The 26,618-nt window shown below is 47.6% G+C and overlaps 1 protein-coding gene across 1 annotated transcript in view; it reads left to right on the top strand.

Moving 5' to 3' along the window:
- CRACR2A (calcium release activated channel regulator 2A) overlaps positions 1-26,618 on the top strand; it is a 109,246-nt gene that overhangs the window by 70,380 nt on the left and 12,248 nt on the right. Inside the window, exons 9-16 of the mRNA XM_016215292.2 lie at positions 1,267-1,454; positions 6,577-6,648; positions 10,321-10,366; positions 12,336-12,442; positions 14,466-14,805; positions 18,107-18,239; positions 22,905-22,986; positions 23,100-23,214. Of these exons, the coding sequence (XP_016070778.2) occupies positions 1,267-1,454; positions 6,577-6,648; positions 10,321-10,366; positions 12,336-12,442; positions 14,466-14,805; positions 18,107-18,239; positions 22,905-22,986; positions 23,100-23,214 (1,083 nt within the window). The remainder of the gene's footprint in view (positions 1-1,266; positions 1,455-6,576; positions 6,649-10,320; positions 10,367-12,335; positions 12,443-14,465; positions 14,806-18,106; positions 18,240-22,904; positions 22,987-23,099; positions 23,215-26,618) is intronic.

Raw genomic sequence — 26,618 nt, 5'->3', positions numbered from 1 at the left:
CATCCACTATGGCTGGGAGCACCCGGCCAATGACCCCAGGAAGATCGGTTACCTAGACAAACCTCACACTCCCAGCCTCCTCTCCAAAGCAAGGGCTCGTGGGGGAGAGAAGCCAGAGTGCCCCTTGTTCTCCTGTTTTGTTTTGTTTTGTGCTGGAAGGAATCCAGCCCTGGACAGACCCAGACACATTGCTTCTGTTTGAATAGAGAGGGCTATTTTTAGCAACATATTAAATATGCTTGAAGACACCCCATGCTAAGGCTGGAGACTGCTCCACTCCTGCTGCTCCCCAGTCTATGGATTTTGCTTGCTTTCTTCGGCATCAAGATGATTTCAGCTCCAGGAACTGCCAGCTGTCCTCCTGTCCCCCTTCCACAGCTGTACTTTGCTTCCGCTGCTCTTTCCCCTCCTCACTATTGTGTATTAAGTTCTTACCAACTAGAGTTATCCCCGTGCGTGAATGATTCCACTCGGTTTATTTACCGCACGCTCACCTGATTACACAGGAGCCCCTTGAGAGTCACACAAAATTCCTCATTGCTTCTTCCTCCCCCCCTTACCGGCTGCATTCATTGGACTAAATTTATCATAATCAACCTGCCTTAGCTTGATGCTTCTTCTGTTGAGAGGGTTGGAAGCTCTGCAGGGCATAATCACCAGCTAAGAAAAGCTGAAGTTGCACAAATGCAGGTTTTAGTTGCTTTAAGAACATGTTTGCTTTGACCTGTTTTAGCTATTTCTTATGAATTTTCAGGGTCTCTGGTTACCATACAGAGCTTCTGTAGATTAAAGGAACTGGACTTACATAGCTGAGAGAAGGAGAGGTAATAGATAGATTTACTCTCAGTGTTCAGAATTGGAAAGGACGTTTTATGAGGATGCCCCATAACTGTTTTCCATTCCATTGATGGACTAGGAGAAGAAATTGGCTTAAGGGACAATAGGAAGTATTTGTGGTAGACATCAAGGCCATTGATGAGATGATGATGATGATCGTCATTGAAGTAAGAGATGCAGATGGATGTGGAATTTCCTTTCCTAGTAGCCCTGTGGAGACGGGAGAGATGAGATATGCTCTGGAAGCTCCTCCTGCCTCCTAAAGTGTATACTGTACGTGCAAATGAAGGATCAGGACAAAGCTTAGGGAGGTTCGAGGGCAGTGAGGGGTATAGCAGTGGTCCCTGCCCACCAAGTAAGTGGAGAAAGCTAGGTGAGGCCAGGGCAGGCCTTGCCCGCCATTCCTCTCTGTCCCCCATTCCTTTCCAGCTGGAGGGCCAGTGCACAGCCCTGCATAATGACAAACATGAAACCAAGGCCGAGAATACCAAGCTGAAACTCACCAACCAGGAGCTGGCCCGGGAGCTGGAGCGGACCTCCCGAGAGCTGCAGGATGCCCAGCAACAGCTGGAAAGCCTCCAGCAAGAGGCCTGCAAACTCCACCAGGAGAAGGAGATGTGAGTCTGGCCTTCAGGTACCCCCATCGCTGCTCTCTAGCTCCCTCCCTGTGATGATCGTGCAATCTCCCTTCTCTGACACCCTGTCCCCTTGCCTGTAAAATGGGAATGGGCTTCTTGCTTTCTGGATCTCGCCTAGGATTCTGAAACTATTAAGCAGACCAGTGCTGTGCTGAGCATTACCTAGGATGACGAGAAATATACAGCTCTGTTCTTGGAAAATTTATTGTGTGATCAGAAAGATGTTTTCCAACCAACAAATATATTTCATTTTGTGAGAAAATACTGAGTGAGCAGGCAGACCAGACATGACTGTCATAGTTTAGAGACCTGGGAGACTGAAGTGGATGAGAGTGAAGCCTGACGACTTCCCAGGTTGATATATAACTGGATGGGGAATATGACGGTGCCCAGGAACCTTCACTCTAGCTCTGCTACTTTTCCCCCACCAGTGTTTCCTTCATGGTGGGGGGAGCCCCACACCTCTCAGGGCCTGGTTTGATACTGAACTGCTTCTGGTGTCAGCCGCAGGGCTCAGCTTGTGAGGCAGAGGCACCCCTGAGCAGGTTCAAGGGGCATGCTATGTGTTAAGCTGGAGAAGTTGCTGAGGAATATCAGCATTTCTCTTGTAGGAGTGTTAGGTTTTCAGACCAAATGCACTCCGAGGCCCAGGAAGAGGAATCACACTTGTTCATTTATTCATTCATTTCTCTATACATCTATGTACTTATTATTTGGCAAATATTTATTGAAAACTACTCTGTGCCAGATATTGTGCTGGGCATGCAGCATATCTCATGTCACTAATTTGACATTATCTCATGTGACCTTTACAGCATCCTGACATGGCAGGGACTCCTATCATCAACTTTGATTTTTAGATGAGGAAACTGAGGTACGGAGGTTTTCAGCATCTGTCCAAGATGCTTAGTGCTAGACATATCTTGCTGAGACCTCCTAGGGAATAATGAACCAGCTAGAAAATATTGAGACAGGCATTGGACTGGCCACCATTCAGTCACTCATTTGTTCATACACTCATTCATTTATTCATCCATCCATTCTGCAAAATGTTTTTGTGTGCCTGGTCCTGTGCTGGGTAGGATGAAAAGTCTGATTTCATAGGAAAGGGCAGCATGTTCACGCTCCTTGTTCAAAAGTAAAAGCCCTCACTCTGTGGAACTATTGGCAAAATGTTGATCCATCAGCCGAGATCAAATTGTCCTGCTGTCTGCCTCACATGTGTGTGGGATTGATTACCTAGGATGAAAGGAGGTGTTTGGATTTAAAGTTTTACTTAGTAAGATATCTCCAGTTAAATATATAGACACACGTATATGTCTATGTCTATGTCTATGTCTATGTCTATGTCTATGTCTATGTCTATGTCTATGTACATGTATTCCCAAGTAGCTGACTTAAAACAAAACCCCTCCACTCCAATTCTTGGGTGACCAATGCAAGGACAGTGTATTTCATTGTAAACAAGCAAAATCAGTTCCTCATTGAGAGCAGGTCAACAAGGCACAGGCATTTAACTTTACAAACAGAATTAAGGATTCAGGCTCTTAAAATTCAATCAAGTTCTAAAAGCAACAAACATCTGAAGGCACAGGCATTAGAACAGCAAATGGAAATGAGCACCCAGCATGCAGTACCCGATCACAACACATCACAACACGAGGATTAAAATCTTCCCGACGCCTTATCTTAATTAACCACGCCAGAGATACAGTCTCTGGATGTTGGAAATTAAAAAAGAGGGAAGGAGGGTTAGGAGGAAAAGATAAATGATTCCAGACTGTCATGACTTGGTTTGGAGAGACTCGCAATGTCCTGTGCAGTCAGAAAGTGTGCTGGAGCCCAGGAGAGCATATCCTGTCCTGTCCAGGGAGGTCAGGAGAGAAGGGCAGAGAGAGCCTTAGCTCGTTCTCTGTAGAACAGAATCCCAGACCCACAGGACTGACAGGACCTTAATACTCTAATCCATCTCTCATCTTATAAATGAAGAAAATGAAGGTCAGAGAGGTATAGTGACCAACCCCAAGCAACACAGCTAGTTAGTGCCAGAATATGGGGCAGAGCCTAGTTCTGATGTTCTCTGCTTCTCCTGACAGTGTCGTGCTGCTTGATGCTGCTTTGGAGCAGCTGAGAGGGGAAAGGGTGCGGTTCAGAGATAAACAGACTTAGTCATTTATCAGCTAGAATTCTGAGTGGGCAAATTAATGTTCCTGTTCTCTGAAGATGTTCAAGGAAGGAGAACTAGATTTTCAAATAAGATAAAGAAAAAACAGGCAAGCCGGGAAGGTAATATAAAGATGAAGGCCAGCTGGAAAGCAGCACCTCTCTGCTTATTTTGTTAATTAACTTTTTTGGGGGGTAGTTTATGACAAGGCACAAAATTCAAAGGGCACAAGAGGCTATACACTCAAAAAAAGGTTTGCCCCTACTCCCTGCCCCATCACTCCAGGCCTCCAGCTACCCAGACGCCACCAGTCATAGTTTCTTGGGGATCCTTCCAGGGAACTCTATGCATCTGCAAGTGCGAGTGCCTCCCCCCCCCCCCCCCCCCCGATTTTCATTTACAAAATGGCAGCACATTATTCTGCATTTGCCTGCATTTTTCACTTGACAGTATACTTCGGAGTGTGCTCCATAACTCATCCATCTCCTAAAAACATAACCAACAGCAGTTCCCTAACGGCAACCATAAACCTTTCGCCAACCACTCCTGTGAAAATGGCAACTTCTTTCCCTTTTAGTTCATATATTACCAATATAAACTTTTAGAATGTCTAGGTTAGAGGGACTTTCAAGGTCATTTAATGAAATATCCAAGTGCCTTTTTTTTCAGAAATGCTTTTCTTTTTGTTAGCACAAAACAATCTGAATGTGTGTGTGTGTGTGTGTGTGTGTGTGTGTGTGTGTGTGTGTGTGTGAGAAACTTTTGAACAACATGGGCTTGAACTGTGTGAGTCCGCTTAGCTCATGTAAAGGTCATCTGTATTTTCTATTCCCGATTAGTGGGAATCTGTGTAAGTGGGGGGCCGACTTCAATTATACGGATTTTCAACTGAGCAGGGGATTGGCGCCCCTAACCCCCACATTGTTCAAGGGTCAGCTGTATATCTATCTTTATCCATCCAACTGGATGTATGTTTACTAGACAAATGGACAGATGTGTTTGCATCGATATGTAATGTAATATGTGTGTGTTGGTATAACTCCAGGAGTCAGCTGGTTCTGTGAAAACAGGGCCAGAGAAGACCTGGGACACCTTCTCATTTAGGAATTGGGTCCTCAGCCAGACACCCTGGGAGAACTCAGACCTGAGATCTCCAATGAGTGGTTTTCCTCAGCAGGGAGAAAGCTCTGCTCCCTGCTGCCCCAGGAGAGAAGCAGGACCGGGGTTGGGGTGCACAAAGCCAGGCCAAGCAAGCTTAGCTCCCCGGCACAGAGGCAGCCAGGGGGCAGCTCTAACTCTGCTAATCAGAGCAGAATCCTAGACAGCGATTTGGGGACCCAGTTTGGATAATGGGAAATACATTGTTTTCCCTCAAGTTGAAATTAATTTGGCAATAAAATGTTAAGGATTTGCAGCTCTGCAGGAGCCAGAGAAGTTTTGTTGCTTAATTAGGATTGTCTGAGGTGAACTTAGAATTTGATTCAGTCTGTTACTGTCCTAAATTGACTTTATAATTATTCTATAAGGGGTGGGGAGCTCACCACAGATACCTCTTCAGGAACCAGGTTATTGTGAGCTTGGCGAGAGTCTTATGGACCCAGCAAGCTGGTTCTGTTTTCACCAGCTCAATAATGACATTGATAGGGTGGCAGAGGGTGACTGTCCTTGTCCAGGCCAGTGTGTGCACAATCCAGGTGCCCTGACAGCTTCTGGAAGGTGACGAAATTATCAGGCTGTAAGATGCTCCCTACACTACATGCCGTGCTGTGGTTTGGAGAGGCGAAGCTTCGGATTCTTTGTGTGAACCATGGTGCAGAGCAGAGAGGAAAGGATGGAGGCAAAACTGTGAAGTTACGCGAGGTTTATTTTCCAGTGTCACCTGATTCTGCTTTTTTCCTTTCTTCCCTGAGTGGTGTTGAATACCTTCCCAACTTACACCTTCCCTCCCTCCCCTCCTCCCCCTCCCTCCCCCTCCCCCCTCCCTCCCTCCCTCCCTCCCTCCCTCCCTCCCTCCCTCCCTTCCCTCCTCTCTTTCTTCTCCCATCCTGCCTTCCTTCCCTCCCTAGCCCTCCTTCCTGTCCTCTCTTCTTTCTTTCCTTCTGCTGTTTCTTGTTGACTCTGCCCCTTGCCAGGCCCTGCAGTGCGGATACAGATGTAAACAAGCTGGACACCCCCCCACCTTGCTAAGTTGCCTTCCAGCCACCCATGTAACTCTCAGCTTCTCTCTCCCTTCCTCAGAACTCCTGATATGATTGACATGTCCACACTGTGATAGAAACGACTGATTATAACTGATGCATTAATAGCTAGAGAAAAGAAATCCTAAGTGAAACAATGAGTGCCCAAGAGTGGAAACCCCAGATATCTGAGAACAGATTGGACACTTTGGGGGAAGGTGAAGCAGGAAAATGATTCTTCGAGAGCTCAAAATAAGCTAATCCAGCATCCAGGGGGAAAGAATACCAGCTCTGCTTTCACCCTCCAAGACTGGCCTGGAGAATATTGGTTCTAATTCCCTGAGCTCTGGGTGGCAGGACCCTTTGGAGCCTGGGAAAAGCGTGCCATTATCTATCGTAGAGTCATGTTGAGGTGGCGCGTGAGTGGCTTCGGAAAGAGCAGGTCTGGGGCCAGGCGGCCTTGATTAGGACCCTGGATTGCTTGTGTGGGCTGGGAGAGTTATCAAACCTCTTTGACTGTGTCTGTAAAATGGGGATGATTCTACTTTTCAAATAAGGCGTCTGTGACAACTGAGATTATGGCTGTGAGCCCTTGCAGGTGACAGGTGCTCTCCAAGGAAGACCATATTCCTCTAAACCCCTCTGTCCCCCTGGTGTCCCCACCGCCTGCTGGTTCCAGTGTGAGGGGTCCTGAGCGCCTTACACCCCATAGCTCACGCTCCGCAGAGCAGCCGCTCATCACTGCTGCTTGCCTCCTCAGGGAAGTGTACCGGGTCACCGAGAGTCTGCAGCGGGAGAAGTCGGGGCTCCTGAAGCAGCTGGATTTCCTGAGGTGGGTCAGCACCGGACGTGTTCTGAGAGCACGTCCCAGGTGCCTCAGGTTGGGGGCCAGGCTGAGTCTGCCCTCCCTACGCGCTGGAAAAACGTAACCACTGAGAGAGCACCCTCATTTCCCTTGCCCTTATATTGTGTGGACAGCCGAGCACCACCCTCTCCATGGTGTTCGGCCCCTCCACACACACGCCCACTGCGCTCTCCAGTTTGTGCCGCTGTGGGTGGGCCCTGCCTCATCCTTCTCGGTGTCTCACAGCACCTTGCACCGCCCTTGCTCAAGTAGGAGCGGAACTCAATTTATTGAGCATCCACTCTGTGCCAGCCATAGTATCCCTGTCATCGTCAACAAACCTTGGGAAAGTAGGGCAGTTGTTAATACAGGAGTTAACTGAGGAAGTCGCTGTAAGGAAATGAGATATTTTACCAGAAGTGACACAGCGACTCACTGGTGGAGCCAGAACTGAGATCCACATCAGGCTGATTCTCTTTATCCTGCCATATTCCGTTCCTGTTTTTGAATGAGTACAAGCACACCTTATTTTACTGTGCTTTGCAGATATTGTGGTTTTTTTTTACAAATTAAAGGTTTGTGGCAACCGTGCATCCGGCAAGCCTGTTGGCATAACAAGGCTCAGGTGATGTGTCGCACTTTTTAGCAATAAAGTAATTTTAAATTAAGGTTTGTACATTATTTAGACATCATGCTATTGCACGCTTAATAGATTACAGTGTAGACTGAACATTACTTTTATACACACTGGGAAAACAAAAACATCACGTGACTTGCTTTATCGCGACACTCGCTTTGTTGCCATGGTCAGCAATCTCCGAGGTCTGCCTACAAATGAATCCAAACAGCACCAGGAAGGGAGTTTCCTTAGCCTGCTAAAACTCGTTGTAAATTCAAAGCTCATTGGTCTGGAATGTGCCAGGAAACCAAGCCAAACCAAAACCCACCAAACCTGTGAGGGGAAAGATGGCATTTTCAGTTTTGCCTCTGAGGTTTCTAAGTGCCTGCTGCCTGCCGAACACCTCCTGGGCATAGCGATGAGGCAGAAGGACCTTGGGTTCTGGTTTGTAAAGTGCAGAGCTTTTAAATCAGGTAAGTTATGAAGCTTTTATTTTGCTTTTATCTGAAAGCAAGCTAAGGTCACCGTGTCTGACATTCATGATGCTACCAAATGGAAAAGTGCTTTAGACTGAATGCCTTTCAGATTTGCTGCACTCGGCACATGATTCCAACAGGCCCCAAAGGCCAGGGAGACAAAAGGGGTTCTTAGGTGGCCAAGTTCTCAACCATTTGAGAGAAGACATTGATTCTTAGGAAGGCTTTAGTGAAAGGAAGGGATTAAGATGTTCAAGGACATTTTTGGTTTTGTCCTTTCTGTTATACTTAGAAAACAAGAAAAGGGCAGATCCAACACGAATGAGCAGAGGGGAATAGCAACGCAGCACTCCGCAGACACTCAGTCTTTTTAGTGGAGACCAGCATTGTGCAGAACCACGTGGCTGGAGCTACCGCACTGTTACCAAGCTTAGACTCTGCCAACTGGCGAAAGCTGAGATGTGGGGAGAAGGCCCCACGGCAGGTCTCTCCTCCACGGTGAAGTCTCAGGTAGTGACCCAGAGCAATGGGGAAACAGAAACTGAGGAGAGAAAACTGGGAGAGGGGTGGGGTGGGAAGAGCGGGAATGTGGAGGGTGGTGGTTGTGGTGGAATCAGGACAGTGGCCGTGATGTGACAGGATGCAGAGGGGACTGCCCCCTCCTAAGGGAAGTGCAGCAAATGGAAGGAAGTTCAGGGCACTTGGTCAGGAACACATACTTTGCATCTGAATCTGGTTCAAGACCCAGCACTGCCCCTCATTACCGTATGTGACCTGGGACAATTGACCTAACCAGTTGAGTCTTAGTTTCCCTCCCACCTCCCAGGCTTGAGACTCAGATGATAGATGTGAGCAGCAATCACAACAAGGGAGTGTTGTGAAGGAAAGTGGACACATGCAAAGAGTCTAGCATTTCTTTCAGTACTGAAGTTTCTGCTTGGGCATGGCCACACAAAGCATGAAACAGCAGCAAACTCCCCGATAGAGATGTAGCTCCCGGGCTCCCCAAGCCTTCCCCAGGCACAAGGCTGCTAACATCACTATCTGTACAGAGAGAGGGTCGTTCCGACATGAGAAGCTCCCTTTGCATCCTCAGGGTTTATAAGAACCTTCCCTGTCCCTCCCCACTGGTTCTGAAGGCCCGGGCTGTGTGCCTGCCTGCTCTCCAGATGCATGCAGCTGGTACAGAACAACCGCACGTTCAGTGTGTCCTGCAGCCCCGGCCACTGAGGCCGTTACTCCGGCCTGTCTCAGATCTGCACCTGCCGTGAGCAGCTCGCTTAGTGGAGTGCCTGCCCACGGTCTGTGCCCAGTAAGTGGCCACGTTACAATGATGACAGTCAGACCACACTGTGCCCTCCCTTTGGAGAGACCTATAAACTTACTATAATATTTCTTATATAGTATCTCTTGTTCTCCCTTCCGCATCCAGCTACTTTCCCTTTCTTTAATTACTTTCAATAAAACTTTCAAAATAATTGTTTGCACTTATATTCACTGTCTCCATTTCCTTTCCTCACATTCTCACCCTCTAGTCAGGCTTTTCCTACCACTGGTCCACTGACAGAAGAACCAATGACCAACGTGTTGCTTAAAATATTGGCCAATTTTCAGGGCTCACCCTTGTCCCCAGCAGTCTGTTCTTGGCACAGCAGCTACAGGGGGCCTTTGAAAACCTGAGTCAGATCAGAACACTCCTCGGCCATCCCACGCCCACCCTCCACAGCTTTATCTCTCATCTGGAGTCAAAGTCAAAGTTCTTACAACGGCCCACAGGCCATGAATGGCAGGTCCCTCCTCTATCTGTCCTCTGACCTTGTCTCCTGATGCTCCCCCTCTGAGCGCCCGCGGCCCTACGCTCTGCCCCTCAGGCACACCAGACATACCCCAGCCCCAGGCCTTGCCCTGGCAGCCCCCTCTGCCTATGATGCTCTTCCCCCAAATACCTGCAGAGCTCCTTGCTCCTCCTATGAATCTGCTCAGCTGCTGCCTTCTCAACGAGGCCTCCCCTGACCACACTATCGAAACACCGCTCTGCCCTCTGACACACTGTATTTCACTCCCACTCTCTGTTTCTCAGCAACAGTTACGGCTGCACTAAAACACAAATTCTCCGAGGGCAGGAGCTTCTTCTTTTGTTCATTAGCATAACCTTGATAGCCGGCACAGTGCCTGGCAAGGAGTGGGTGCCCAGGAGACACTTGTTGAGTGGATATAGGCACAAATGAATGGCTCAGAGAGGACACACAGCCCTCGGAGCGATTCACATGCGCAGCTGGAACTCCTGGGCGCCCTGGGGGAGGCTGCCCTGGTGATGGCACAGACCAGTGCGTGATCTGAAGGGCGTGGGTGCCGCATGGCCGTTCTGTCTACCCCCTTCCTCCGAGTTGATTTACACAGACTACCCTCTGCCGTTAACCACAGTCTCTAAGGAAAGAGGCTCCACATGCTGCCTGGGCCTCCCACACCAAGCCGCCTCTGTATCCAACCCACGGGCAAACCGCTGTTATTGGCTCTGTCGACTGCAAACTCCATGTTTGAATAGATTCCCCTTTTCCACCACAGGGAACGGAACAAGCACCTTCGGGATGAACGGGACATATGTTTTCAGGTAAGTGCCTGGTGCCCCATTCCCCTGGGGAAAGACAAGGACTACGGTCCAGTGGCAGCCAGCACAGGACTGGCCAACAATGTCCTGAAGCTCGGGGTCTGGTTGCTCCTTTCTGTGTGGCAGGACCATGGCATATGCTTTTTTGAAAATAATAAAAATGCAGGGTGACCTCCAGGGTAACAGTGTGTTAATTTTCCATGAAGTCACACACTTCCCTCTTGGCATAACAAGTCAGAAATATTAGGGAGGGTCACGCATTTATGTAGAAATGGTAATTCTATCCATGAGATGGCGCAGTTGAAATGTCATGATCACTTTACCCCAAAGTGCTCGCAGCTCTTTTCTTCATTAAAATTTTTATCTCTTGGTGAAAAATTTGCATTTTCCACTGTCATAGGATAAATTCAAATGTATGTTTTACAATTTACATAGTTGATTTTATGCACAATTTTTTTACCCTGCGGGAACCCTGCTTCTCCATACCTGAGGACCACACTTACATACTTTCCCAAATAGCACAGAGTTCTATATTTATTTAAAATCTTCCTTGTAGGCTGCATTAAACAAAATCCAGGATCTCACATTCCCCTATTTTCATTCCTTTTAGGCAGCAGTTGTTGGATGCTCTAAAGGGAAGAAAAATGGGGGCAGGACTGATTGGTGCGAGTTTTTAATTATTAGAATTATCACACCATGAATTTCACGTGTGTCCTTGGGCAAGTCATTCACCTCCTTGGGCCATGACCCCGACTACCATATGAGGAAAGGGAATTCTTACCCTTCCCCCCCCCCCCAAATTGTAGGGATTTTTGAGAACAACTCTTGGATAAAGGAATCTTGCGCTGGACCCTTAGCTGAATAGTGGCCTAAATGCAGTCACAGGAGGCAGCCAGTGTGCCCTGAATGAGTGCGTCCTAGTTTATAACAGCAAATCCTGGAGGGGCCTTGTTCCACTGTTTCTTTTCTATCACTGACTCGCAGCAAACACCTCTGCTGCCCACCATGTGTCCTAGTAGAGCAAGGCTTCAGCCTACATGTTTGTTTAATGAGTGAAATGGTTATGATTGTTTTAGAGTAACACCGAATTTATTTTAAAACTTCCAACCAAATGTCATCCTAATCCCTTGACCTTGCTTCCCCTCACCTGCCAAACTCATCTCACTTTGGAAAGGGAATGGACTTAATAACCCTTGTGGGGAATAGAAGAAAGAGGGATAAAATCATGTTCCTGCTGGATAATAATTAAAGATTAACTTGGAATCTTTATAGTCCTACCTTCAGAGGCCCTGGGGAGTCCTACCCCACCCTCCTTAAGGATCATCAGGATTCATGGGGATGGCTGGTTAATGAGAGATTCTTCTAGGGACCGTTGGGGAGCATTGGCAAAGAGGGTGTAAGCTCCCACCCAACCCGGGCTCTTCGTTACAGATGTGTGAGCCATTTATCCACACCCAGCCCAAGTCCACAGAGGGTTTGAAATGCCTTATGTAGCTTAGTAGCTGTGGACAGGGCACTGGGTTAATTGATCCTCTGGGCTACTTTCTTTCTCATATCTGAGACTTTGGGAATGAAAGGAACTGGTGACACACTGGAGAGTGTGATTTAAAGAGGCACAGAGTCTTTTCTGTCCATAAACATTTTCCCTATACATTCCACATTTATCTCTTTTTACTTGTGCTCTTGCAAATTATCAGTAGTCCTGTGAAGGACCATATCATGGACCCCAGGCTCTAAACTGGGTATTGGTTCATTTGATTAGGTTATTAGACAGGAAGTGGAGGAATTCTGGTGAGAGATGGTGGCAAAAGGGTAGAGCAGGTGGGTGCTAGCAGCGAGACCAGAACATCGTTTGTTTACTTCAGAGTTTTGTTTAGGGCCTGACCTATGAGTGGGAAAGTTGAGCCCTTTCTGTTCAAACATTGGGACGAACCAGCAGGCAAGAATCTGAGGGCTTTTTGTGTTTCTACAGAAAGATAAGGCAGCCAAGGCAAACACAGCTGCTGCCAAGGCAAGCTGGAAACAGAGATCCGGCTCTGTGATAGGCAAATATATGGACGGCAGAGGGTTTCTTAGAAGGTAAGTCATCCTCTATTTGTTCATGCATTTATCTGTTTATTGATCTTGTGCTCACTGGGAACAGGCCCTGAGCCTGTGCTGAGTGCAGACTGGACCTCAAGAAGTGGCTCTGGTGGGGAAACCTGGGGTCAGCTGTGCTCATTCCCCTTCAGTCTTGGAGGACATACCCTTTCTTGTTCTGACACCCAAGTGAGAGAAGCCCTGTGCAGAGCTAGCCCCTAGGACAGGCCATTGCCTTTTCTGGTCCCTCCCCTCTGCCCAGTTCCCGTATGTGCCTGCAGAGAGGACTGAAGCCATGCTGTAGATTAGCAGAGGAGAGAGAACAGGAGAGGTCAGGGAGAGATGGAGGTGTGGTGTGATGATGCCCTGTTGGCTGTTGAGCAGAACGGATGCACTTGGTTTTGCAGGGACATGACTGTTTGGGCTCTGAGGGCCAATTAAAGTGTCATATGGAATCGCCAATAGTTGAACTCCTTTTGGACCTGTCCTTGACAGGTTCCTTTCAATGATTCATATTTAATTAACTCAAAGATGACATGTTTTGTCCCTGTTGAACAACACACAATCGAATCCCCAAAGGTGGGGCTCATAGCTTATTCAAAGAGACCAACCAATCCCCTTCTTCCTCTTCCTGTTGGCACATGCTCCATCCACATCTATGGCCCCAGAGAGGTAGAGGCAGTGTCACCTAGGAGACACTGAGGACAGCAAGCATGAAATAAACAAGCAAAGGGAGATGAGTCTGAGATGTCAGTCAACTGATGAGTCAAGTCTTTGGACCTGATCATTGTGAATTCCTTTCTAAGTAGATGAACAGTGAGGTACAATTTTGGAGCTAAATTTGTGCAATTATAGTTGGCCTTTTGGTTCCTCAGAACTGAATATGTTCATTGATTGGTTCATTCACCAGCATTTACTGATTGCCTACTCTGTAGTAGACATTCTTCTGAGTTCTGTGAAGATTCCAAAGATAAATTAGACGTGAGTCCTGTCATTAATATCTGTTGTCGAGTGCCTACTATGTGCAAGATTTTGTGCTGTGTGCTGGGTATACAGTGGCCAACAAATGTGCACGTAGGCTCTGAGGCCACTTCCTCCCGACTTGCAGGATCACTGAAAAAGGAAAAGAAAGGAAGAAGGGGCAGGCCTAGATAGCCTACCTGGCTTCCTTCTGACTCAAAGCCCTTTCTCTAGTGGGTGGCTGCCTCTGAGTCAATAGACATCTGACTAGTGGGGGCTCCTCCCAGAGTAGCAGTACATCTCCCCCATGTTGCCAAGTGCTGCTTTGTGATCATGTCTTTTTTAATGCATTATCTTATTTGTGAGGTAGACAGGGCAGTGGGCCACGTTTTATGGTGGGGAAACTGAGGCTCTAAGTGTCTTACCTAGGGACACACAGTTAGTTAGGGCTGGTGTTGGAACCAGAGTCGAGGTCATCTAATTATTAATCTAGGATGTTTTATTTCCAGATGCTATGTTCCTTTCTTCACACCCTTTACTTCTCCATCTTAACATTTCTCACAATTTGTAAAAATATATTTAGTTTTGTCATTATTGCTTTAGCCCCTCCACTAAGCTGAGCATTCCATGAGGACAGGCTGGGTCCATTTGTTCATGACTGTGACATTAGCTTAATACCTGGTAGATCATCATTATCACCTTCACCATCATCACCTTTACCATCACCTTCACCATCATCACCTTCACCATCACCACCTTCATCACCTTCACTGTCATCACCTTCACTATCACCACCTTCACCATCACCTTTACCATCACCATCACCACCTTCACCATCACTTTCACCATCATCACCTTCACCATCACCTTCACCCATCAGGCACTTGTATAAGTGTAGTGAGTGAATGAACTACAGAATTCTGGGTCTGATTTTCCTTTTCCTGGAACTCTCTGCTTCCAAGGTGTGGTGCCCTTTTGGCATATGTCAGAAAGCTGTGTGGCTTCGATATTGATACATTTTATAATTTTCTCCCTCTTCTTCTTTCTTCCCCACCCCAAATAGCCAGTCAGAGGAGGAAGAAGATGTGTTTGGCACGCTGAGGAGGAGAAGCTCCCTGGGCCTGAGTGGGTATCCCCTTGAAGAGGAGCCAGGGACCACAGAGCCAGGGGCTGAGGGTCCACTCCCCCCGGCGCTCCGCAGAATCATCTCCATTGAAGAAGACCCCCTACCCCAGCTCCTGGATGGTGGCTTTGAGCGGCCGTCGCTTAGGAAATGCCCAGAAGAGGAGGAAGTCTCCGACCAGGGGGTGGAAAGACAAAGAGAGCAGGCCCAACCTTCTCAGCTGGAACTCACACCCACATCTCCTCGAGGGCAGCCGGTTGGAAAAGAAGCTCTTTCTAAGGTAAGGACACATCCCACCTCGGTGTTAGACGTCACTCTTATGCCATGCCCAACGGGAGTTTGGGAAGTCAGATGCGGCAGGTCTTGTGATTCAACGTATTTGTGTCCTTCGAATATCACCTCCCCCTGCTTAGCTGAGTGTCTTGTGGGAGACTCGGGGTCCTGGTAAATTCTCCTTATAACTTCTGATGTTTGTCCCATTCCCTAGCCTATGCTCTCTTTTTGGATTCAGTGTGATGCCAACCTCATGTCCCACCTGAACTCCCACCAGATCTTCCTCTAAACTGAGGGGAGAAGGGGGCCATACGCGTCATCTTCCTCTGGTTCATGGTGATGATGTTCTATGGCTTGTTTGTGACCTAGGCCTAGGAATAGGCTCCTTGAGCCCCACCACCCACTACTTGACCCCCAAAGCAGCTTTAGAAATGTCCATGGCAGTGTGGAAGTCTCCTGCCTGCACACGGGGCAGCCCTTTAGAACCCAGCCCTTGCCACCTTGAGCAACTCCATGGTCGTATTAGCATGTGTGACAGGAAGACTTCTCTGGCCACTGTGCAGGGACTTCTTGGCATCGGCTATCATTCTTGGGTCTGGATTAAGATTTATGCCTGTGTATCAGAGGATTAAGATTTATTCCTCTGAAGGGTAGAATGGTGGGGATCCAGAGCCTAGGGAAGGGTGGAGAACTGGGGGCATCCACTGGTGGGTGGGGCCCCTCCCCCATCTCCTATCTGTCCTTCCTCAACCCTGTCAGTGCACAGACCTATACATATGGGCAGTGGGCACAGATGAGGTTTTCAGTACCTCACACTGTCCTCCCGAATGTGAAAGAAGTGTCGAGAGGCCAGGGTGAAGGGAAGAGGCTAAGCATGTGTCTGCCGTGGCATTTGATCCTTGCAGTTGTCTGATGAGGTGTCAGAAATTCAGTCCGCCTTCTGGCAGACAGAGAAGTGAAGCCCAGAGGGGTGCGGCCTGGCCCAGCCTTCTTGCCCTGCCCTCACACACTGCGGCTCCACCAGGTTGAGCTGCCTTCCAGCTGGGACAGAAACTGCGGCCATGAGGAAATATGACCCCCTGGAAGCCACAGACAGCCTCAACAGAGGCTCTGCTCCTCAGGAGGTGCTGCCAGGCAGGCCCTCTGGGCAACGCTGCTAAGCCAGAAACTGTGCAACCTTTCTGGACAGGAGTTTGATTTTGATAACAGGAATCAAGAACTGGCAAATACCTCATCCTTTGAACCAGAACTTCTACTTCTAGCAGTCTTTTCTCAGGGAATAACCAAAGTCAGGCAAGAATGTAATGCGAGAATGTAAGTGTATAATAACAAACCATTGAAAACCTAATAAGATATAAACTATAGCATATTAATTCACTAGACTATTACACTGCTGTGAAAAATTCCATTTTCAAAAAATTGTAGTGACCCAGAGAAATATTTATAATTTAATAATATATGAAAAGAATAAAATTATAATATCTCAAGTCACTCTCAATAAGACATGTTGATTCATCTATATAGAAAAAAGGCCTGGAAGAAATGCATTTGAACGTGAATAGCGGCCACTGCAGGGCATTGGGGTAGATTATAATCATTGTTTTCCTTCCTACTTTTTTGTATTTTCTAATTCTAAAAAAATTGTGCATATTACTTTTATTTTTAAAGATTTTTTTGTTTTTAAGTGGTGGGAAGGAGAACAGCAGACTTTTCTTCAGCTCCTTTGCCCCAGTTGGGTGGGGTCACTGTGGATTGTCCCTAGGGGACACAGGTTAGGTGCGTGAATATTGCAAAGGAGTTTGCTGCACCTGAGAGGTGCATCCTGCCTGGAGCTGAACCATCAATAAATGTGTTTATCTTCTTTGACCTGTAAAAAAAATAGTGTTCTATCTGGGGGTGGGGGGGTACAGGGCTAAAGATTAGGCACAGCCTCTATAGCCAGGATCTGTTCCTCCCACCCTGGGCCTCTCATTTCTCACCCATATCTGGGCCTGAGGATACAGATTGCTGCTCTGAGCTTTAGTCTCAAACAAATTACAGGTAGAGGTCCAGGGGCTGAGCAGAGACTGGCAGAGAGCCGATGCCCTTGATATTGCAAGAGTAAAGAAAATGGGGCAGGGAACATAGTTTTTTTAGTGTGGAGTATTGTTTTCTTTAAATTTAAATTCCTGTAATTGACCTTGAATTCCTACTTAAATACTGCATGGAATTGATTTCTCCCCAAAAGGCTGCTAGTGGCTTTTCTCTGAAACTCAAATACTGCTAGGATCTGCTGTCACTCCACTCCATTATAGTATTTGCTCAATGAGAGGAGCTAATTCCCCCTGATCCACTTCTAAACACATTCAAAAGAGTTTCCTCATTTGGCCCAGCAGTGCTGGGCTGAGTCTGAAGGCAGGATTGGGGGCAGCCAGCAAACAGCTCTCCCCAAGGAATGAGGGCTCCAAGGAAAGGAATAACCCTGTGCGGGAAGGCTAGGGCCTAGGCAAGTCCATTCCCAGCTGGGCTATAGCGACCCAGACCAGCGGGCAGCCGTTCCCCTCCCCTCCTGCTGCTGGGCAGGGGAGGAGCAGCAGAGGCTGCTGGACTCTGGGAGGCTCTGCCAGCCTGATGTTACAGATTGCCCAGCCTACTAGGTGGAGACTGGCACTCCTTCCTTCCCAGGGCAGATGAGGATCCTAGATGGAAGCTGATGAGACGGGACAGAAAAGCAAAGGGCAAGGAGGCAAGAGTGTCCTCTGTCAGTCCAGGCTTTCAATGATGGGACAGAAACAAAAGCCCCTACCCCAGCCTGGCTGTCTCTGCTGCTCTGAAAGAGATAAGTTGTCTTTTTTCTGTCTCCCCTCCTCCCTGCAAATAGCCCACCTTATCCCCCGTTTCACTATCTAGAGAATCTCTGCCTCCACTTTATGTCTCAGTTCAAGGTGTCTGCTGACCGGATCCTGGGCTCCTCCTTGCTGCTCCCAGAGCACCTGGAACATTGTGTTGAGGTTTTTTGTTTACACGCCTGCCCCTTTCACTCCACCACAAACCAGGCCTCCTCCTCTCCCTGCGTCTTAGGCTTAGCACAGGGCCTGAAGCACAGCAGGCAGACAACAAATATTAGTGGAGTAAATGTCCCTCTTCCTCCTGCTGATGCCTTGAGCCCAAAGCTACCTGCATCCAAGGCTGGGCAGCCTCCCTGGTGCCAGTGCTTACTGTCCCCTGGACACTGTAGGACACTGTAGGGACTGGTGAAGGGCAGGCTGTGGCAGGAGCAGGGGCTAGCGACCATTCCCGCAGCTGGCCAGACTGTCTGCCGTCCACAGGAGGAAGATCTTCCCTCCACCCCAGACCGGCTCTTCAAGATTGTGTTTGTGGGCAACTCCGCGGTTGGGAAGACATCCTTCCTGAGGAGATTCTGTGATGACCACTTCTCCCCTGGCATGACAGCCACGGTGGGTAAGTTCTCACCCCTAAACTGCTCCCGGCCTGCAGTTGGGAAGGGAGATTGTGAGAAGGGGGCCATGGGAGGGACCTGGAGCCCAGTGGGAGAGGCTGTGGGCCCTCAGGGAGAGGAGGCTGGGTCTGCTTGCTCCATAATGAGGCTGAGAGGGACAAGGTGAAGTCCACCTCCTGCAGAGCGCTAGCTGCTAGGCTCACTCCCAGGGGGAGGGGGCCACTGAGAGCTTCCTATGACTAGCCTGAGTGGTACTGAAGTTGGCAAGGATGGACTTTGGGCCCCTTTTACCCTCTCTGAGCCTGTCTCTCTCTTATCATTCCTTCCCACTTTCAGCAGGGCCCTGAATCTTCATGCTCCTGCTGGGGTTCATCCCCCACCCCCCAGGCCACCACAATCCCTACCTCCCCCATGGGCCAACTGCTTCTGTGCCCTGACCCTCCCGGGGTGTGTGTGTATGTGTGTGTGTGTGTGTGTGTGTGTGTGTGTGTGTGTGTGTGTGTGTGTAGATGGGTGGGATGGAGGACAGAGCTCTAGATGGCCCCTTTACTCAACAGATGTTACCCGTCCTATATCCCAGGTCTGCTGGGTAGCAGCTGGAGTTCACTGTAGAAGCTCATTAGGCCCAGCTATTAGTGGGTGATCATGGCTTAATGTGCTCCCACTCTTGGGAAATATTTTATTTAGAGGACGTCCTCCCTTCCCCCAAAGTTGCTCATTGCATTGGAATATGTGGTAAGACCCACAGGCATATTGACCTTTTAGCTTTTGCCAAGTTGAATCACTCAAGCAAAAAATAAGTCCATTGAGTGCCTACAATGTACCATTTAACCACACTGATAAGCCAACTGTATTAAAAAACACATTGATATGATCTGAATATTTACTGTGGGCTTTTATATTTATCATTTCACTCTATCTTCACACAACCCTGGGAGGCAAGTATTGTTATCAGCCCAATGGACAGATCAGGTAACTGAGGCCCAGAGAGGTTAAGAGGCTTGTTGACATTCCCGTCAGCTGGTTGGTATAGATACTGGCCTCCCTCCTCCCCCCACACCTCTTCTATTCCATTCCACAGTGTCCCTAGTAATACTGATTGTGCGTGCTCAGCACCCAGTGGGTTTCGAGGACACTCTCCCACCATAGGAGTGGACAGAGGTTGGTGCACGCAGGGGAGGCTGCTGAGGTTCAGTGGAGTGTCAGAAGTCCTGGCTCTTTATCTCGGCTCTGCCACTAACCAGCTATGTACTTCTGGGGGACACATTCTCTCTGGGTCACACAAGACTGCTTCCAAGCCTGAGTCTCTGTCCAGAACATCTTTGACCTCTGGGTGTTTGACAGCTGTTCCCATAGACAAACTTTTCCTGCCCCAGAACCCTGCCAGGGGAGACTCCATGTTCTTCCTTTCATCCTGAACTGGCCCTTCCTTCCAACTTTCCTGGTACAGGTGGGTCTCTTCCCATATGCTTCAGAGTGCCATTCTTAGTGCTGTGTCTGTTCCCATACTGTTATCACATCAGGAATATCCTCCTGTCCTCTCCCTTCTGCTCCACCCAAAAACTGAAAGCACCCCAAGATGAAGAATTAAGACCCTAGTGGAAAGAAGGGCAGAGTCTATGAACCAAGCCCAGAGGAGCCTGGCCTTGTCTGGCCTGGAGAGAAATGGCTGGGAGTGAGCCATGTGCACTGAGCATGGTGACCCAGGAGGCAATGGCTATGGAGATGGACTCACCTTCCCAGGAGATCATTCAATAGGGTGGGCCCCACAAGTCATGGTTCAAGCACAGGCCCATGGGAGGCAGCAGGGCCAATGCCGAGACCTCAGGCCCTCAAAGACCCCTTTCAAGCATGTGCATGTAGGTGCCTCTCCCGTTAGAATCAGGAATTAGGGTTCATTTACATTTCCAACTTGTGCCCCTGAGATGGAAGTCTCTAAAAAGAGAAAACCAAACTAATTTGCACTTCCCAGGAGACCAATTATGGAAACACCTACAAGTTAGGAAGAGAAAAAATATCAAAGGTTCCAAATCAGGAATGCCCTTTATCACACTGTGCAAAACACACAGAAGCAGCAGCTCAAATTTGTGTCCCAGCCACGCAGCAGGCCTTGCTCTGGTGCACCTGTCAGTGAGCACAGTCACAGCAGCTACCTGAAAGATGCTCCCTGGAAAGGGACAGAAAAGCCACAGAGTCCTGGCCTGCTAGGGCCAAAGCAGTCCAACCCTAGATCGGAGCTCTAGCCAACCACCTGACCAGGGCAGCAGCCCCTGAATATGAACACAGTACTAACGGGGACTAGGGAGCCTTATAAAGCTCACCTCATCATCAAAGGGGACTTCCTGGCTTCCCACTGCCTCATAGGAACATGACTTGTACTCAACTCCTGGCTTGTACATAATGTAAGTTCTACAGAACAGCAGTGTGGCTTGAGCACCTGCCTACACCACCTTAGGACCACACGATTCCTTCACAAGCAAGTGCTTGGGCCTTGTGGGTGTCCTGGAGATGTCAGAGGGTGGTTTTTATAGAACAATGGAGCTCATTTTGTAAATGAGGAGACTGTTTATTAGAGGCTAAAGCTCCCTAGAACCTGGGACTCCGAGTCCAGTGCTCTTTCCTCTGCCTCACATTGAGTCACAGCCCCTGCTTTTCCCAACAGAATGTACTCTGTGCTTTCTGGGCCACTAGTTGGGTTTCTATCCCACTCCCTATCTCTATAGAGAAATACCTAGATTTTTCTCCATGACAACTTGCCAGCACTCCCACATCTGTCCTGCTCTAAATGACAGCTTGGGCCTGTCCTGTCACCCTTCCTAGAGTTCATCAACCAGCTCTAGTCCACACCATCCCACAACACAACACACTTCGCTGTGACAGGGCTCCTGATTTCCAGCTGTCATTTAGGAACCAGATAGGTTGTGAGTTGGAGGTCACCTCTATGTGTTCATTGAATGCTACAGCTGAACAGATTCTAAGCACCCAACTTACCCCCTCCACACCCTCCATCACACCTCAGTTTATAGATGAGAACAGTGAAACTGCCCCCAAATGAGATAAAGTGATGTCATCAAGGTCACGTAGCTGGTCAAAGGCAAAACTGAGACAGGAACACACAACATGGTTGCCTGGTTCCTGGGGTGTTAGAACTGGTGGTGGTCTTACAAGTCAGTGTAGTTCAGGACCTCTGGTCCCATGTTGTTGTGTTACCTCTTCTGTTGGACTTGACTTCTTGAGTCTCCACTCCCCCTGCCCCCCATGAGCTTATCTGCTTCCTGGGCCTTCCTGTCTGAGGCTGCAGAGAGAAGCACCAGTACCCAGCAGAGACTCACACCAAGCTCACCACAGCACAGAACCCGTTTTTTCCAGCACTCTTTGGTCCACCTCTCTCTCTGCAAGATAAGCATCCTGTCTTCCAGCAAAACAATTAGCCAGTGAGGTAAAACAGGACCATGAAGGCAGCAGAGACCTGGCTGCCCCTTTTGTCTTTGAGCTTTTCCATCAAGGAGAGGACTCTGTCCTCGGGGCTTCCCACCTTGGGCTGGCTGGTTTCAGATCAGGCCCTGAAGGTGTGCTGACAGTGGTTGTCTTTCTCCTGAGTTGTTGTCAGAAAGGAGGCAGCCCCTTCAGTCTCCCAGAGCACAGACTGGGAAGCCCTTCCACTTTTAGCTAAGAAGAAAGCTCACCTTGGATTCAGCTCCCAGCCAGTTGTAATCCATTTGGATGGAAGCACTTAGCCCTGGACTTTCTAAGTGAAATAAAGCTGCCAGGTGTCCCTGTGCCCAGGATACTGTTTCCAAGATCTGATACCTTAAAGGAGAAAGAGTTTTTGAATCTCATTAAGCACTTGAGATCATTCTTAAATGAGGTAGGAGAGAGGAATGTCTGTTATCGAAGAACTTCTGAGGGCTGCTGTGGGCTCAGAATGCATGATCCTGACCTTGTTCCCTCTCTCTGTGGCCCATGACTCCAGGTGGGGTCTCAGCCTCAGAGAGACAATTTTAGATGGCCCAGTGGCTGGGAGCAGAAGCTCTAATCCCATCTCAAGGGTGAATGGTGCTGTTGAGTCCCTCCCCCATCCTCTCCTCTTCTAGCCCTCCCTCCACCTGCCACCCCTTCCCTACCTCCGGTCCTCCATAGAGCTTTGCGGTGGCTGATGCAAGTTGGAGAGTATGATCCATCCCCAGGAATATTTGAACTTTATTAAGGGAATTTTTAAATGACTTTAGGGAGAAAGGAAGGAAGGAGGGAAGGAGGAAGGAAGGAAGAAAAAAGAAAAGAGGATTGGAGGAAGAAATTTAAGGACAGTCTTTCCTCCTCCATCTTTGCAGCAAGGGAGTAAGTTCATGAAATAACAATTGTCTTTGCATTGGCATAGTGCTTTTGCATATGTGATCTCATTTGAACCTATGATAGTATCCCTAAGGAGGGTATGGATTACATTACATTACAGTGAGGAGCCAGCAGTGTGAGCAGTTAGGTGATTTGATAATAAATGGCCAAGATAGAATCAGGTCCTGCGCCTCCCTGTCCAGTGCTCTGTCTTTCCCCACATCACCTCCCAGGAGCTACACAAGGAGGGTTGTCAGCCTTGGCCTGACATGATTCCAGATGTGTTGAGGCACCATGTTCTGATTTGGAAGTAACAGGCCCATTCCACCTTGCAGGCATCGACTACCGTGTGAAGATGGTACGTGTGGGTAACTCTCAGGTAGCCCTGCAGCTGTGGGACACGGCTGGGCAGGAGAGGTAAGGAGCCAACCCTGAAGTAACCCTGCCTCCTCCATTCCCCCAATAGGGTCAAAGGTCTGGGCTGCAGAGGGAGGCTGTGCCTCCCCTGACCTGTGGCCCTTCGGTGGCAGGTATCGTTGCATCACCCAGCAGTTCTTCAGAAAGGCCGATGGTGTCATCGTCATGTATGACCTCACAGCCAAACAGTCCTTCCTGTCCGTCCGGCAGTGGCTAAGCAGCGTGGAGGTGAGCTGGTGACCTTCCTAGGAGCACTGTGCTGGCCTCCTGCCTTTCCTTTCTTCTCTGCCCATCTCCTGCATGTCCTCTGCTCTTTCAAACCCTGATCAGAACCCACCTTCTTCAGGAACTGACCAGTTCAGGCACTCATGTGTTTGTTCACCCAAGTGCCCGGTACCAAGCTAGCTACTGGGGGCTCTAAAGTGACCAAGACAGATGCAGCCCCTGCTCCCATGGATGGGATATAAAAAATACAGATCACACCAATAATCATGTCACTATGATTTCAGTAAGTGCCATGAGTGATGGGACACAGGATTAGAGGAGGGGCAGAGTAGAATGTCAAGAAAGGCTTTCCTGAGAAATGGTTGTTTAAACTGAGTCTCAACTGAGCTGTTCTCCCATTCTCACCACCACCTCCCCAACCCCCTGCATTTTTCTAGCTCCAATGAGCTCAGCTGTGCCCAGCCTAACAGTGACACACACAGTGCTTTGGGGCATCTGTCACAACCCTTCACACTAGGGGAGGTTGATCCACAGTGTGAGGGCCCGAGGCTCATCCCAAAGTCACCTTTGGCGGGGCCCACAAGGAACAGTGCTCTTATTTGAATTCTGGATTATCTCTAAGACTTATACTTGCAATATGTCCCTTTTTACTTCTTGGCCATCTACATGCTCTTCTTCTACCAGTGAATGCAAGGCCAAGGGCAGAGTGGGCAAGCCACTTCTTTTAATAGGGTCTTGCTGATTTAGTCACAGAGCAGTCAAGTAGGATATCCCAGGTCCTTCCACCAGCAAGATTCAGGCAGTGTTCATTTATTTCTTCAAAACACTTCCAATCACTCTTCTAGGGTGTGGGAATTAGAGCAGCAGGTAAACGAAACAGTACCCCTGTCCTCATGGAGCTTACGTTCAACCTCTATTCAAGCCCATTAGACCTTGCGTGGACCCTTTACCTACTTATCACACTGTCGCACAGCTATAAAGGACATGGTTCCCAGCTAAGATCCCTACTCACTCTATGCCTCCTGGCAACTGAAGCTGCATCTTTGCCATTGTAATCCCATGCTTGCAGGGGGCCCTGTAGAACTAGTGTTCAACTGATGTTGGATGCAAGGATGGATGCTGTATCGCTGTGCAGTCAGAAAACTGGAGTTGTTCATTTCTTCATCTCTTTGGCCCTAACATCTATGATTCCTCCCACCAAAATCTGTTGCTCTTGTAGCTTAGACTGGCTGAACTGCTCTTTCCTCTACTCTTAATCCACATCATTCTCATTCCCCCAAAATAGGGAACAAGAATGGAAGTCAGATTCAAGGGTTTCTCAGAAATTTGCTTAATACAAATTATTTCTCAAAATTATTGAGCCTAAAATACTTATAATAGAGAAAATGTACATTTTGAAATGTAGTGAGTGGCTCTACACCAAGCTGTAATGGAAGCAAATGGTGTGGGTCATCTGGAAGTGGTTCCTGTCTAAACTGGGATTTCGGACATGACTTTTCTTTGACAGCACCAGTGATCTATCTTCCTCATAGAAGTTAAGCACCAGGAGAGATTTTAGTGTTTACCTGATCCAGTGGTTTTTAAACTTTCTCTGTTGGAACCCTGGAATCAGAGTAACACTCTCCAGGGACTGGGGCTTGGCAGGGAAAGGTGTAGCCGTCACAGTTCTAGGCCACTCTACTTCTTTCAGTTTGGCATATTGGAGGTCCAGGTACAATTTCACTAGATAAGAGGGTTTCCCTTTGAAAATCACTGATCTAAGAACCATCTCATTCTCAAATTAAGAGGTTGAGGACATGCTCTGGCTGGGTGGCTCAGTTGGTTGGGACATCATCCCAGATACCAAAAGGTTGCGGGTTTGGTTCCCTGTTGGGTCACATACCCTGGTTGTGGGTTCAATCCCCAGTCACTGTGTGTATGGGAGGCAACTGATTGATGTTTCCAACATTGATGTTTCTCTCTCTCTCTCTTCTTTTCTCTCTCTCTAAAAATCAATAAAAACATATTCTTGGGTGAGGATTTTTAAAAAAAAGAAGAAAAAAAAGTTGAGGCCATGACTTTTTTCGGGGGGAGGTAAGGTCAACTATTCTTTTCCCAGCCACAAACACTTTTTTCTTTTTTAATTACACTTTATATACAACATTGTATTAGTTTCAGGTGTATAACATAATGATTAGACATTTATATACCTTACAAAGTGTTTCCCCCAGTAAATCTAGTACCCACCTGGTACCACACTTAGTTATTATAATATTATTGACTACATTCCCTAGGCTGTACTTTATATTCTGATGACTATTTTGTAACTGCCAATTTGTACTTCTTTAGTTTGTACTTCCCTTCACCTTTTTTTTTAACCAATTCTTCCAGTTCCCCTCTCACCTGGTGACTGTCAGTTTGTCCTCTGTATCTATGAGTTTGTTTCTGTTTTGTTTGTTAGTTAATTTTGGATTCCACATATAAGTGAAATCATATGGTATTTGTCTTTTGCTGTATGACTTATTTCACTTAGTGTAATACTCTCTAAGCCCATTCATGTTGTCTCGAATGGCAGGATTTTATTCCTTGTTTTGTCTGAGTAATACTCCATGTATATATGCACCACATCTTCTTTATCCATTTGTCTCTTGATGGACACTTAAGTTTCCATATCTTGGCCATTGTAAATAATGCTGCAATGAACTTCAGGATGCATATATTCTTTTGAATTAGTGTTTTGGGTTTCTTCTGATATGTACCCAGAAGTGGAAATACTGGGTCATGAGGCAGTTGCATTTTTAATTTTTTGAGAACCTCCCCCATAATGTTTTCCAGAGTGGCTGCACCAGTCTGCATTCTCACCAACTGTGCACAGGGTTTCCTTTTCTCCACATCTTTGCCAACACTTGTTTGATTTACTGATGATAGCCATTCTTACAGGTGTGAGGTGATAGCTCATTGTGATTTTACTTTGCATTTCCTTGATAACTAGTGATGTTGAGGATCTTTTCATATGTCTATTGGCCATCTGTATGTCCTCTTGGGAGAAATGTCTATTCAGGTCCTCTGCCCATTTTTTAACTGGATTGTTTGTTCTTTGGTGTTGAGTTGTCTGACTTCCTTATAAATTTTGGAAATTAACCCCTTATCAGATATATCATTGGTGAATACCTTCTCCCATTCAGTAGATTGTTTTTATGTTTTGCTGATAGTTCCCTTCACTGTGCAAAAACATTTTATTTTGATATAGTCACATCTGTTTATTTTTTTCTTTTATTTCCCTTGCCTGAAGAGATATATCCAAAAAAAAAATTGCTAAGAGTAATATCAAAGAGTTTATTTCCTATGTTTTCTTCTGCGAGTTTTATGGTTTTGAGTCTTACATTTAAGTCTTTTATCCATTTTGAGTTTATTCTTTTGTGTGGTGT

This window comes from Miniopterus natalensis, chromosome 2 (assembly GCF_054644295.1).
Source record: "Miniopterus natalensis isolate mMinNat1 chromosome 2, mMinNat1.hap1, whole genome shotgun sequence".
In the NCBI taxonomy this organism is placed as follows: domain Eukaryota; kingdom Metazoa; phylum Chordata; class Mammalia; order Chiroptera; family Miniopteridae; genus Miniopterus; species Miniopterus natalensis.
The sequence above is the reverse complement of the archived record's forward strand: the minus strand, read 5'-3'. Positions and strand labels throughout refer to the sequence as shown.